General features: G+C 36.8%; 1 protein-coding gene across 1 annotated transcript in view; it reads left to right on the top strand.

Moving 5' to 3' along the window:
- Positions 1-1,424: 1,424 nt before the first annotated feature.
- LOC126817970 (neprilysin-4) overlaps positions 1,425-15,009 on the top strand; it is a 31,337-nt gene continuing 17,752 nt past the window's right edge. Inside the window, exons 1-3 of the mRNA XM_050545144.1 lie at positions 1,425-1,548; positions 14,330-14,435; positions 14,683-14,819. Of these exons, the coding sequence (XP_050401101.1) occupies positions 14,350-14,435; positions 14,683-14,819 (223 nt within the window). The 5' untranslated portion in view covers positions 1,425-1,548; positions 14,330-14,349. The remainder of the gene's footprint in view (positions 1,549-14,329; positions 14,436-14,682; positions 14,820-15,009) is intronic.

The following is a 15,009-nucleotide window of genomic DNA, read 5'->3' as shown; positions in this document are numbered from 1 at the left end:
AAATAGTTCTCAGGCTATTGTTACATTGATGCTTTCACAGCCCTCCATCGGCGAAGTTAAAAACCAAGAGCGACTTTGAAACTTCAGAAGAAATTAAAACGTTTAGGCTAACAAGAGAAAAATTCTGGATTGACAAATTGAAAACAACAGCCCCCCCCCCCCTAGGTTTGAATATTCATACGGCTAGCGCAATAGCTCCTTTTCTAGTTCCATTTAGCGCAACAGCAGCAAGTGCGTCCAAAATCATCAGAAAACACTTTACTGATCTCCAAGAAAATCACCCGAAAATATTCACACAGAAACTTATAATTGCATATTCTAAAAATAAAAATCTGAACGACATCCTAGTGCACAGTAAATTAGATTAAATAAGACCAGTCTCCACCCTGACCCAAAACAAACCATATATCAAATCCTATGCCTAACCGTTAGTAATTAAAATCAATTAGATATAAGAATCCCTAGCCGTAACCCGGTGATGTGGAACAAACACGATTTTTTTAGAAAATCCAATCCGTAGTAGGAAACACACTAATGTGGCTCTCTCCCGAGAGCCTCAAATTTATTTTCTTTTTTCTTCAGAAACAATAATACCAGAATACCAGAAGCACCACCCAAGGAAGACCATCAGCGCCACCAACACCAATAAACAGTGAAATCGCCTTTGTATATAAATCTAATGTATTGTATGTATTTTAATAAAACTAGGAAATATCACGAACTAATTTTTCATCATCCTAGGTCAGTGCTTATGTGGAGACTTAACCTCTCCCCCAAATTCTTAAACCTAACCCTTCCCATCCCTTAATTGCTGCCTTCAGTTCTGAAAACGTTGAAAATACTGCTCCTTTTTCAAAGCATGTGTTGGGGAGATTGGCAGCCATTTTGGAATTCGTTCTAAACTTGGCTCAGACTCGTCGTAACAATAGCCACTCTGTTAATTAAAAGCAGTTCCAGTTTTCACAAAGTCTGTTTAACAATATCCAAGCATGCCAGATACTGGTTAGCTATAGAAATTTAAAAACTACATTGGTCCAAAATTATTCAAGCCGATCAAAATCTAACTTAATTTACACGACTATCTTTATAAGTAATAAGAATTATGCATATTTTTCGTTTTATATAATACGCCTATGCTGTTGTTTTGGGGATGTGTTTTGCTCGAATGTCCAGTCTTGCATTAAAATAGTATATATCTTTGACTTTTCAGATATATGTGATCTAACTGGCTTGTTGTCTATTAAAACCAACTATTTGAGAACATTCACATTGTTAAATTTTGGGAGAAGAAACTCACCAAGTGTATAAAATGACAGCGTTCTATTAACAGTGTAGATTTATATTACATCTGGGAGTTGCTAGATAATATCAGTCTTACAATGGTCCAATAGACTCATTACTTATCTCATATTGTAGATTACAGAGTTTAATATACGATCTGGGATCCTATACCACTCACTCTAGTAGCAAACAAATACAACTACTATAAACAGTCATAATGTTGGAATATATCTCACGTGTTGAAGATTTCATCATGAAATACCCCAGGTAAATAATATATATTCTAAAATGCATGTGAGAATAACTTGAATATAGTTTGGAATGAGATGGAGAGCCAGTTTTCTGTAGGAATTGATAGCCCAACTGGCACCTTTATCTGTCCACGCTTTATGAGCCATAGTTTTGTAAACCTGCTGTCGGCAGTCGACTATCAATAAGTTTGAACTGGGGTAAATATTAGATAATGTTTGTTTGCTTTTCAAAAACTAAAATAAATACCAATGCCTTAATCATTCGGCATGCAGGGAAGATTAATCTATTTGAAATTCGATGTCATTTAATTGTCGTTGTTCCAAAAACGTGTGCAATAATGTTTCTTCCACAGCTTTTAATGTTTATGAACGCCTCTGCAATACACACCACATTTGATTAAAGAAATATGTAAATAAAATGAAATTAAAAGGAATACAGAATGCATGCTCTAATCTCACATTGAATATGGTATAAAAGCTGTATTCTATTTGCATGACGTGCTTTAACCGCCAATCGTTTCATCGATTAATCGTCCTCTAGTAGGGCGATGATGAATTCGATAATATCTAGTAGTAACGACTGCAATTCGATTCGCCTCACGAGACAAATCCCATAATTGAAAGTGGTACCAAGTGTTCATTAAGGGTTAAGCATATTTTGTCTTAAGCGCGACACTCCCGATTGGCATGACATCATTAAGATAGATAGAGCATCTCTTTATCGTAGATGATTTTCTTTAAAGACGGTTTTCCGTGGATCTACCTTCCATACTTTAAAGATATTATTGTGAGCTTGTGGAACATTTCGGAATTTGTAGCTTATGGGTTATCTAAAATGATGTGGGGGTTGAATATCGGAGTGGGCGGTAGCCTGCAGTCAATGGTTCATGAAACCATTAACATTTATAATCTATCATTACAGTTATTTATTGATGGTTAAACATCCATAATTTTACTAATATACCTACTTCAAGGATGCTTAACATCGGATAACATGTTAATTGATGATGGCCCATGACAAAACTGCCATTTCAGCCGATTTGATACGTTATCTATTTCAGAAGCAATTTCGCATGAACTAATTACTTTAACCCCGGGCTATAGGATGCTAGACGATTAGATTTACAGTTTTAAAAGATTATGACATTTGAATCAAAGGTGTCGATTTTCTACCATTAAATATTGAAATGTATTCCTGTTTTATTTAATAGCCAATTTATTACATAATTAGTGTAGGAGGAACCCACTGAATGCAAGACAAACCCGGGGACAAGACAAACTACATAGACATTGCAATTGCAAACATTAAGTGAATGCAGTCGTAATTCTTCACTGCGCTGTACTGTCACGGGCCTGTGGTGATACTGGTTTCACTCAAAATTAGAAAAAAAAACAAGACGCAATCGAAATAATGACGGTGGTCGCCTCCTGAGTGGCGATTGTCATGAGTTAAAATGTCAAAAATCTGAACTATAATAATAAGAGCGAAAATCCAGATTGAATTACGGAAAACGCTACAAATTGATAAATAAAGTGTAGCGTAAAGGTTTAATGCGTTGGAGCTCACACGAAGGCCTTGTATAGAATACAACTACTAGACTTCTTTAGTCGTTATCCAGCAATGATAAATGGTGTCATATAATATCCAAAATTCTTTTAGTTGTGTAAGTTGAAATGCGACAAATAGTCCAATAAAAATTATTTGGTTAGCTGTTTCATTTAATACACTGAAATATATTAAATCCTATAATTATGTGTTGAAATATAAGAATTGAATAATGTAATAGGATATCCATTTTTACATTGTCAATTCATTAAATAATCTTTCTTTTATAAGACAGATTTTCATATATTGTTGAAATTCACAATTTCTTTCAGTGGCAAATATGTAAGACTACTTTAATACCATGGATTGTTCATAAAGGGGGCGCCCAGGGTCGGAAATATACATTTTGCGAGGTCAGTGTCCCTGTACATGTTAAGGGTTTTAGATGTTTGGAAAAGAATGTTGGGATTGATTGATTAAAAATTTAGGAGTTGTGGCCGTCATCGATACCCTGTAAAAGCTCTTCAGCTTATGCTATAAAGTCACACATCAGGACCAGCAATTCTTTGTGTTGATTTTAATGTTAAAGATACATTCCCGCATACAAACTTTGTGATTTGATGAAATATTTGGACTAAAAACATATTCAAAGTACCCAAATCAAACATTTGCTTCAATTCCCTTTCAAAACTTTGTATTCGCCGGGGATACCTATAACTATAAGTAAGCTGTTGTTAGACGCAATGTCTGCCAACTTAGCTTCAGTGTGGGAGGGTCCATTTTTCAGAATGTATTTATCATTATTTACTGTACATTTACCATACAATATTGAGGCCTAAGTAAATTCTTAATTATTTCTGTCAACTTCTTTTTCCGCCCTTTATAATTGCAGAGTCTTTTGTACGTTGACACCCCTCAATGTTCCCAGAACCGCCTAACCATTTGATCAAGAAATAACAACCGCTCCCTCGCTTAAGCTGGTACACAATAAGCTGGCAGATAACAGTCGGGTTGCCAGTTAGTGATACTCTGACAATTTTGCCCAGTGCTTGCCTAATGGGGTTTTCGGGCAATCCAGTATTTTTCTAGTAAGATTGGGTGTCTATACTTTCCATATATACCACATTTGACATACTTTTATTGGAAATAACCATCCGATAAATATACTGAGCGCCATGGAAAACGCATCACTTAGTTTTTCGTATAACAAAATGATCCTGTAAACATATCTTATTTATTTTGCTTCTTATCATGAACAATATTCAAATGGGAACACATCAATAACAACACATTTGTACACTTATGGATGTTTAATCTGTAATGAACGATACAAAGTCAGAGGGGTCAAAACCAAAAGTACGACACAGATGTCAGTAGCGCGTGTGTCCTCCACGGGCTCTTACGCACGCTGTGCAGCGACGTCGCATGGAATTTACCAATGTTTGAAAGAAGGCCTGGGGCAAATTGTTCCATTCTTGGACAAGAGCAGCTTCTAAAGAAGCAATGGTGTGCATCTGTGGTCTCCGATACAGACGGCGTCCAATCTCATCCCAGACATGTTCTATCGGTGCCATGTCCGGAGACATGGCTGGCCAGTCCGGAGACATGGCTGGCCAGTCCAAGACATTGATGTTGTTAGCAGCCAGGTAGTCCATACTAAAACGGGCGGTATGCGGACGTGCATTATCCTGTTGTAAGTGCTGAGGTTGTGGGTGCGCTCGGAACATCGGAACAACAATTGGTTGCAAGACATCATCACGATAGGCTACAGCATTAACGCGACCCCTGCAAATGTGTTGGGCGGTCCGGTGATGAAATGTGAAGCCTCCCCACACCATTACACTTCCCCCACCCCATCGATTCGTTTCGAAGACGCAGCAGTCTGCAAGACGTTCCCCAAGACGTCTCCAAAAACGTTGACGGCCATCAGCGTGATAAAGATGAAAGCGACTCTCATCACTGAAGAGCACACTTTGCCAGTCTACTCTTCTCCATGTCTGGTGTCCTTGAGCCCATATCAAACGCCGCTGACGGTGATGATCCCTGAGGATAGCTCCAACATAAGGTCGTCGTGCACGGAGTCCTACTTCTCTTAGACGACGTCTTACGGTGTTGGCACTTACTGGTCCTTGTCTTCCGACGACTGCTGCACCTGTTCGAGTCGCTGGGCGGAATCTGTCACGCAGATGAGTGACCCGGATGTAGCGGTCTTGAGCCTGGGTTGTAACGCGTTGTGGACCAGGACGTTGACGGTCACGTGTTGATCCAGTAACTCGAACACGTTCCACCAACCTTACAATAGTGGACTGATGACAATTGAAGTGTTAGGCAATAGCACGTGTAGACATGCCAGCCCTGGACATTCCCATGGCTTCATTCCGTTGATTTTCAGTAAGTCTCGGCATCTCTAGCTCGATTCCTTCATACGTCCAACAACAAATTACGACAGATTGACGTTTCACAGTTCATGTACTGCACATTAAGTTGAAAACATGTTTTTAAAGGGCTCACACACAATGTGCACACGGGCCGGTATTTTTTGCGTTTGGGAGCATTGTGTGAAACAATAGTTCATAGTATTGCATAATATAATACATACAAAACCACCTAGTAATAAAATATTTGGGAAAAAAAAGTGATGCGTTTTCCATGGCGCTCAGTACTTTTCTGGGAAAAGTATCTATAAATCAATGACATTTCTTGACCTGTAACATTTCTTCAAAATCGCTTAATCTTTAAGACCACAAAAAGCTCAACAGGTCACAATCATCTGAGAGAGAGAGAGAGAGAGAGAGAGAGAGAGAGAGAGAATTGCTATATTGCAGACGCACTACAAATGGGGAAAATAATGGTAGTCTGCATCCAAATGTTTCACATAGTATTTGTCCCTTTCCTTAAAATCCTGTCCACAACCAGAAAATCAAATACCGTGTTTTCTTTTCCTCGGATGTGCGAGGATGTTATTGTGGGCGTATATTCTTTGTCACTATGTTTTATGTAGCTTTGTTGTATTGAATCATCCCTGCATTGGCCGTTAAAGTTCATCGGGATTTTCCGACGTGGTTTCCCCTTGTTAGTGGTGCAGGACGGAGGGCCTGACAAGGACAGCTGCCTAGTCGTTCGTGCACGTAAAAGATCTCTTTGCAGGTGGAATTCGATATAAGAGTAGTGCCATAGTAGACAAGTTTCTTCATAGCACACTGTATGGCGTATGCCCGTCTTCATTAGCCCAGTCGGAGCAGGACAGTAGGACGTTAAACCCCATTTCATTTCATTTTATTTGTATTGAATCAATAGGTCCTATTGATAACCTTTTAGTCTCTTGACAAGTGGTTGCTAATCTATCACATCTGAACTCCTACATCAATTTTTTTCACAACAAAATAGAGTGACAAGCAATGATAAAAATGTCGCTTTTTCTTCCCAACAAAATTTCAGTTTTAAAATGATAAAGATTAATACCCTGAGTGAAAACTGCCTTGAAATAAGACCTTGGGAGTGGGTGTTGCACTATTAATTTCAACCCTTATAACATGATTTTTTATCTTTAATGTCGTATCCTTGATCTATTTGTAATCGTATTGAATCTAACGTAAAAGAAATCTTTACATATCGACATAAAACTTTTTATAGGTGACTTACTTCTATACCTGCTATTCGCTTCACTTGTAAAACAGTATTATTGAGATTGTAAGTCAACTTGTACTCAACTTGAATACACTAGCTCGTATTTTCTAATCACAAATAATAGAAGGTTCTTTGGTACTCGTTTTTATATTATATATGCACGAAAACACATAGATCACACCACCGCAACAAGTTGGGGTATTTCATTGCTAATAGCCATATATTTGATATTACGGTGAGTTTAGTATGTTTCATTGAACGATAAATAAGTAAATATTGTACGGACCCTATATAAACAAACCTATTTGACACTTCCATGTAATCTAATAAGGATATTAAACATAACGGATATTTTGCTTTATGGTGGTGAGTTCATTTATATTGATACTTTATTTTATGATTAAAGGAAATGGGGTTTAATTCCTATATCTATAGTAATATTTGTGACTGTCGTTTGTTTGTTTGTGTGTCTGTTCGGGGTTGGCGGCTACACTAGGGCTAAAATTTGGTGTATAGGGGTATCTCGGACCGTGGAGTAACCACTTATGGTTTTGGAGTTTTCGCAACATGGTCCCTGGCCTTGGGGACCCGGGCGAAGCCGGGTATGCTCCTAGCATAGCTAATAAAGACGAGGCCATTGTGGGGAATTATACCCTACTCTTCATCGAATTTCTAAAAAGTCTTTTTTGGGTGCACGGCACATGTACACATGACCTTGGTGTTTCGACCCTCGCCAGGCCCTCCATCTTGCAACAATGGCAAGAGGAATTATTTTATGATAAAATAAATTCTTAATGTAAAAATGAACTATTGCAGTGGGATGTATTTCTATGGTCAGCTAAAATACAAATCGGTATATAGTACTCGGAATTGCGTTAATATTTTGCATAAACCATAACTTAAATACGTATACAATCTATACTTCACTGTTAATCTGCGGAGGCGATTTAGACATAATTCCAATTATCCTTCGGGTAAGTATGTCTCATGTAATTAGGAAATATCTTTTAATCGTTAGTTATGCAAATGAGATAGGGTTTAACGCCCTACTGTTCTTCGCCAACCGGATATACACCAAGCAATGTTCCCCGGACATATTCTCCGTCTAATTCCATCTGCCAACATGCACGCCAACTTATACACAGGACCTCGTTGTTTCGTCTGGGACTATTTTTTGCGGAAACTCTACATTTATTATCTGATCTTTTAAAATTTGTATAGTGAGACGAAGAATCCTATTTAATTTCAACAATTTCCGTAAATTATTTCTAGAGTTGTGGTCCTTGTGTTTCACTTTGTAGATCTGTATTATAAATTTATATGTATTTATATGAATTAGTAACACGAAGAAGCCTATTGTATTTCAGCAATTTCGGTTACTTACTTCTAGAGTTATGACCCTTGTTAAACCTTTTTGATCCCTTTGAGAGCTCTATCTAATTCATAATACATAGAAGCCTATTTGTTGAACCCCGTGAACGCTCTAACGACAAAAGTTATCGTCCTATCTGTATTAAATGTATACGCATTATTTGAATCAGTAAAACGAAAATGGCTATTAAAACAGCGATTTCCGTTTATCACTTCTAGAGAGTTATGGTCCTTGCTTCATTTTGTTAAACCTTGTAAAGGCTCTAACCACTAAAGTTATCATCTGATTGGTATTAAATTTATATGCATTATTTAAAGTGAAACCTATTGAATATCAGCAATTTCCGTTAATTACCGTTAGAGTTATGGCCCTGGTTTCACTATGTTGATCCCCTTTTGAACGCTCTGACTACAAACGTTATCAGCTAATATGTATTAAATTCATATGCATTATTTATATTAGTAAACCGAAGAAGCCTATAGAAGTTATCATCTGATGTGTATGAAATTGATATCCGTGTCTTGTAAATGCACCCATTATATACGGACATTTTTTTTCTTTTTAAAAAGAGTGCGAACGGTCTCTAGTACTCATTTTTCATTCGTAATATATCTAGGTTCACGAACTTGTTATATCCTGTCGAATATATTTACTTATTATATTTATATAGACACACACCTACTATTTTATGTTTGTGAAATACATCCTTTCATCATTGCGCATATCATATAGCATGACACATTAGGTGTGGTTTCACAAAGTAAGTAACCATGACCACAATATGCATTAACATAATACTGCTTGACCCACTCTAACAGTAACATCATTTCTTTTCTTTTATTATATATTTGCATTTTTAGCTAAAGTATCAAATTTCTCACGGCTTAATCCATGCTAATATACACCCAGATTGATTATTTAACATCTAAATTAGAAAACAAAATCAAAATACCAACGCTAGATAATGTCTCGGCTTGGATTCAATCGGATTTAGAACAAGCCTAACAGTAACAACAAAATGGTTGCGGGCTTGTAGCAAGCAGTATAGATCGATGAAATTTTAATATCATATAACTTTGGAAATACTGAAAGGAATTGAACCATTGTTAGACTGATGTTCCTATTAAAGTCCCGTCATTTCACAATATTTTGTAGTTTGCAAGTGATTACTATATCACTAAAATGATACATCCAGAATTTAAATTGTATGCCATGGCTGGGATATGTCCGAAACTTTCAATTTAACGACCGCTGGCCCAAAGTACATGTCAGGGGCGTGGTGATAGTGCGCCACGTGATTATTTGTGCCACTCGTATTTTTTTTCCGCATAGAATTTTGCCCCCCAAAAAATAAATTTCGAAAGCAAAATATAGTGGTCCAAATCTGATGGGTTTTCAGAATGTCAAAGGGGCGGGGGGGGGGGGGTACATGATTCAATTCAGAAGTCTTGGGGAAATTTCACATGTTCAGAAGTTTGTCTTGCCAATAGACAGCAACTCCTGTTAAACAAGCCAATATCAGAAGATTTTAGACAGTTTTACCGGTCATTTGCTGATGAGGCAAAGTAACAACAATAATCCATCATGTTTGAACTACACTATTGGAATAGGATACTTCCTCAAATAGTTAAGATCGTCTTACGACCTATTTTAGGCGAAAAAAGCGGAAAATTTGTTAACTTCCGGGTCAGATGAAAACGAAAGTACAAGTTCGGCCAACAACCTCAACATCATGGCGGGCTATGCAATCCGATTTTTCGGTTCCATTCGGATCTGTTTTAACACGATTTCTAGGCAATTTTCAGTGCAGGCAGCTGACGCTTTGGTATCTATGTCTTCTATAGCATCACATTGAGGCGCGTGAGAGATGAAGTCGGATCCGTATCGATCCCAATGCGAGGTTTTTGTTGACACTAAATTCTGTTCCAACCCCGTCCCTATCACAGCAGGGGCGGATCCAGAGACGGACTTGGGGTGGGGGTGTTAGGCCGCCCCTCCTTCATTTTTGTGCCACTCGGGACGGCCAGAACCCCCGGGCCTTCTTCCCACACCACGCCCCTGGTACATGTTCCCTTCTCTAAATAGGCCAGTGTATAGAATATTTTAATTACGTGAGCCTTTAACCATGTATTTGCCTTACAATCTCATTCTTGTTAAATAAAATATATCTGAATAAATATGCCCCAAGGAAAATATTTTATTAATTTCACTATACCCCTTTTAAGATTCATATCACGAGGTTCACAACGAAATTCAACATGTCGTGTCCTATTTCTTTATCTAATGGATTTCTTTAGAATAATTGGTTCAAGTTTAGAAAAATATTGTATTTATTATACGATATCTGTGTTCAATGACTTGCACTATACATGCACAAAATGTTATACAACATGCAGAACTAATAAGGCGTATCTTAATAAAAACAAAATGGTTGGTATAGAAAGATCCGGCAGTCAGTTGAGAATTAGGCGAATCTAATATTGAATGTTACATAACCCAAAGGTACACATTATTTCCTTCGTGAGAGTGGTGACTGCCCTTTAAAGAGATGGTACCAGATAACACAGGGGAACCTCGCACATCATATCATTTCATACCATAACTAAAATAATCTAATATTATCTAATAGCATCATAATCTTACTCAGAGGACAATCGCTTTTGTTTCCCGCTTCCAGGAAGAGGAGGATTATTCATTTTGGAGAGTCGTCTTTATCAGCCCAGTTTGGAGAAGAACAGTATGACGTTAAATTTTTCATACGTTTAGACATAGTTCGACAACCAGTATCACTTATCTGGCTTATTTATATACTTTTCGGGCAACAACTTTGCTTTAATTATCCATTTTCCGCACATTTTCTTACATTTGCATTATAGACCGACAGGTCGCTTGACTAGCAGCTTTATAAATGCAAATTTACGAATAGTTTAATATTTTTTGTGCAATAATTGCAATCCGGTTCTACCCAAATCAGATATAAATACATGCATTGTTGGAGGACTCTGGTTGCGATCGTCAATTTAAATAAGATTTGCCATTGGGTGTGCAGTCTAATTTGACATTAACTCTGAGAAACGGAGGCGTCTGTGTGGGAAACTCTATAATAGATATGTCACAACTTTTACATTTGGTACAATTAGAACTCGGACTATTCAAAGAAGTGGTGATAATAAGCATATAGACAAATATATTCGCAGGTAAGATAACGTTATATTAACTAATTTCATTATTTAAAGCGACACTGTCAATACAACATTGTTGCAGATCGATAACAAAGTCAGGTAGGCTTTATTTAAAGGCGCTAAATCGCTAATATTTGGGACCTAAAAATGGACACGAATGGGTCGTAACGCATATAATAATGTAATATGGATGTATATAAACTGATTTACATTCAATTGTCTCCATTTTCCTCTAATTTCAAATCAGTTATGTTCGGCGAAATACGTCAGAAGTCTCAGTAGAATGGCAATCTCTAGCGTCTGGTTATTCCAGTCTACACCGATAGTATTTATTGTCACCGTTTAACATGATTCGTGGAATATGTCTAGCCTCGTTCTACGAGTTCCTTGTTACAAATGGCGCTGAAACGCATTATGGAAACACGATTCGTGTACCAATGGTAAAATGTTTATTTTGTCTGCAATATTGGATATCAGAAGCCCATCTTTTCCCGGTAAGATCACAATATCAATGTTGATTTAGAGACACAGAGAGGGAAATGGGGTCTAACGTCCACTCGATACAAACATGAACATTTCGGGTCTAACATATGGTTCAATTTTATTTCAATAATTCGCTTGCGCGTAGGGTCTTTAGCAATGGAAGAACCCGGACCCCACGAGGTTGGACAGGCGACCCTACGTCTTGTCACGTACAACCGGGGAATCGAAACCAGGCAAGTTCTCTCAATGATAGACCTTATTATACAGCGCGCACGTGCTAACCATTCGACCATCCCCCCCCTCCCCCAATGTTGATTTAAATTGACAAATAATTGTGTTTTCAATGTTGAACTTAGCTACTTTAACAATGAATTTAAATCTGCCGTGTAGAATTTGGGCAGAATTTAGGACAAATGTGTCAATCCATTATTATCTTTAAGTTCAAATTGAAATCTACGAGCTGTTAATGTTATGTAGTGGTTTCCAGGAGTTATCGTAACAAATTTATTGTTTTCACATGTTCAAGTTTACCGATATTCTCAATAATATTATATTTATAATTATGTTTGTGGCGAAAGTGATAATTCCTCTTTAGTGTTATATTGTAAACGACCAATCTTGATTTTATTTAGTTGGACGGAAAAGAATAATTAAAACAAAAATTAAACTTCACAGATGAAACGTAAGTGGTACACACATTTTATGTTAATATACCCTCTACTATATTTTAATATACATATAAATGGGAAAATATAGCCGTTATCACTGCTCAAAGTTTAAAATGTGTTTGGTCAGACTTAACGAGTATTCTTACGTATGTTAGAACTTTCAAAGCAACAGAGATATTTGGTAATTCGCAAATCTCTGGACTCCCACTTTCACGATAGGAATCGATCGGACAAAGATATGATTTCAGATTACTCTGCCAATATTTTAGATACGGATGTTATTAGCTGAAAAATATTTCTCAACAGAAAGTGTTGGATTATCAAGGACGTTTTCTCAATAGAAATTAGAGAAACGCTTATAATCCCTTTATGTATCTTGAATCATATTACAATAATTAACTTGGATTTAAAATATTTTTCTTTTATAAATTCACACATTTCCATCGCGGATTAATTTTCCTCTCTATTATTACATTCTGATTTGTGTACGCTTTCGTATAAACTACATGTATTTTGATCAATACCAATACAGGATTTTGTTTACATTCTAATCGGCTTAGTACCGTGTGAATTCAAAAATAAGTTACCTTTCAGGAAAATCACCCAATCTACATCTGCCCACAGTAAATATAACAAGCCAACAGTGAAGCTGGTGTTCCCCACCAAATTGAAAAAAGTAATTAGATGACACACATTTTTAAATTGCGTGTTTATCTTTGTATAAAGTATCGATAATTTCGATTATCATTGCTTAATGTGAGCATTCTCACTAAATTCAAATCCAAGTTTCACTACTCTCAGTCAATTAGAATCAAATTGATCAAGTCCCAAAACGTCGACGCAGAAAATGCTTATTATTGAATTTAGTCAAGGTATTAATGTAATGAGACTATAGGAAATGCGCATTATCGAACTTAGTCATGGTATTGGTGTAATGATATACGCCAACTTTCACCATTCCCAGTCAATCAGAATCACAGATGTCGAGCTTGAAAGTTTCGATCATACAAAATGCCCATCATCGAACTTAGTCAAGTTATTCGAAGTTAGTCAAGGTATTGATGCAATGATATTCGTCACGTCCCACCATTCTCATTCAATTAGAATCAAAGTTGTCGAGCTTCAAATTCTCGACCAATCAAATTGCTCATAATCGAACTTAGTCAAGGTATTGATGTACTGAATCTATACTCCGAATTTGATGTAATGAAACTATACACCAAGTTTCACCACTCTCACAATCAGTTACCATGTCCCAAAACATCGACGAAGAAAATGTTTATATTGAAACTTATTCCAGGCCTACTGAGGTAATGCAACTGATTATCAGTGCTTAATGTGAGCATTCTCACTAAATTAAAATCTAAGTTTCACCACTCTCAGTTAATTAGAATCAAAGTTATCATATCCCAAAACATCGACGCAGAAAATGCTTATTATTGAATTTTGTTAAGGTATTAATGAAATGAGACTATAGGAAATGCGCATTATCGAACTTAGTCAAGGTATTGATGTAATGATATACGCCAAGTTTCACAATGTCACTCAATTAGAACCTGGGCCGAAAATGCTCATTATCGAACTTAGTCAGGATATTGATAAAACTATACACCAAGTCTCATCACTCTCACGTAATTAGAACCAAAGATATCCTGTCCCAAAGCATCGATCAATCAAATTGCGTATCTCTATTTAACATACGCTGAAAATGCTCATCATCGAAATCTGCAAAGGCATTCGCCTAATAAACACCTGGCGGACAGACATGAGGACAGACGGATGGACAGACGGACGAATTGACCTATTTAATAGCCCCCTGCTTTTATCGAAAGGCGGGGGATAATTAAACGTATTTTATTGTCAGAATGACGGAAATTTGTGTTATTGAGACTCGATTTCTTTATTTTTGTTCCTTTTAGAGTAAACAGCCAGTCATACAATGGAAAATGTAAACAAAGCACGTGTTGTTGAGGAAAACAACATGACCGGAAGTAAAAATATCCTAGTTGCACCGGAACAGGTTATGTATGTCTAGCTTATTTTATTACTTAATTACTTGATTTTAAAATAATAATGTATTTTAAAATTTTAAAGGCTGCAACACGATAATTAAATATTTAGATTGTAGGTACTCTAGTATCACGAAATTTCAGCCAGACTTGATAACACAAGCTAAGATGTTGTCGATGCTGGTATACGATAAGTTACGTATTCTTGATTATTTTCAAGACTAAGGCGATTTTAAGACTTTGTTCTTTATTCTTGACATTAGTTTTGAAGAGGGTGGCTGTATAAAAAGAAGAAGCCATCTAGAGAAATGTTTGTTTGTTTTCACGATACTGTTTGTGCTGGTATCTATTGGTTTGCTGGCAGCTCTCATTATTACATGGCGCTCTGGTGACAGGCGAGGTAAGAGCCATATATTGCGTGAAAAATAGAAATGTCTTTTGGACGAAAACAATTAAAGATGCATTAAGTAAGAGCTAAATCTGCCTATTGCAGGTCTTTGTTTTAGCTTCAAATATATAAATTATTATTTAGACATTTATTAACATACCAAGTTAATGATCGACCCTCTAGACCACCTGAGAGAGGACCT

The sequence above is a fragment of the Patella vulgata genome, chromosome 4 (genome assembly GCF_932274485.2).
Source record: "Patella vulgata chromosome 4, xgPatVulg1.2, whole genome shotgun sequence".
Classification (NCBI taxonomy): Eukaryota; Metazoa; Mollusca; class Gastropoda; family Patellidae; genus Patella; species Patella vulgata.
This window is presented reverse-complemented; position numbering and strand designations above follow the sequence as displayed.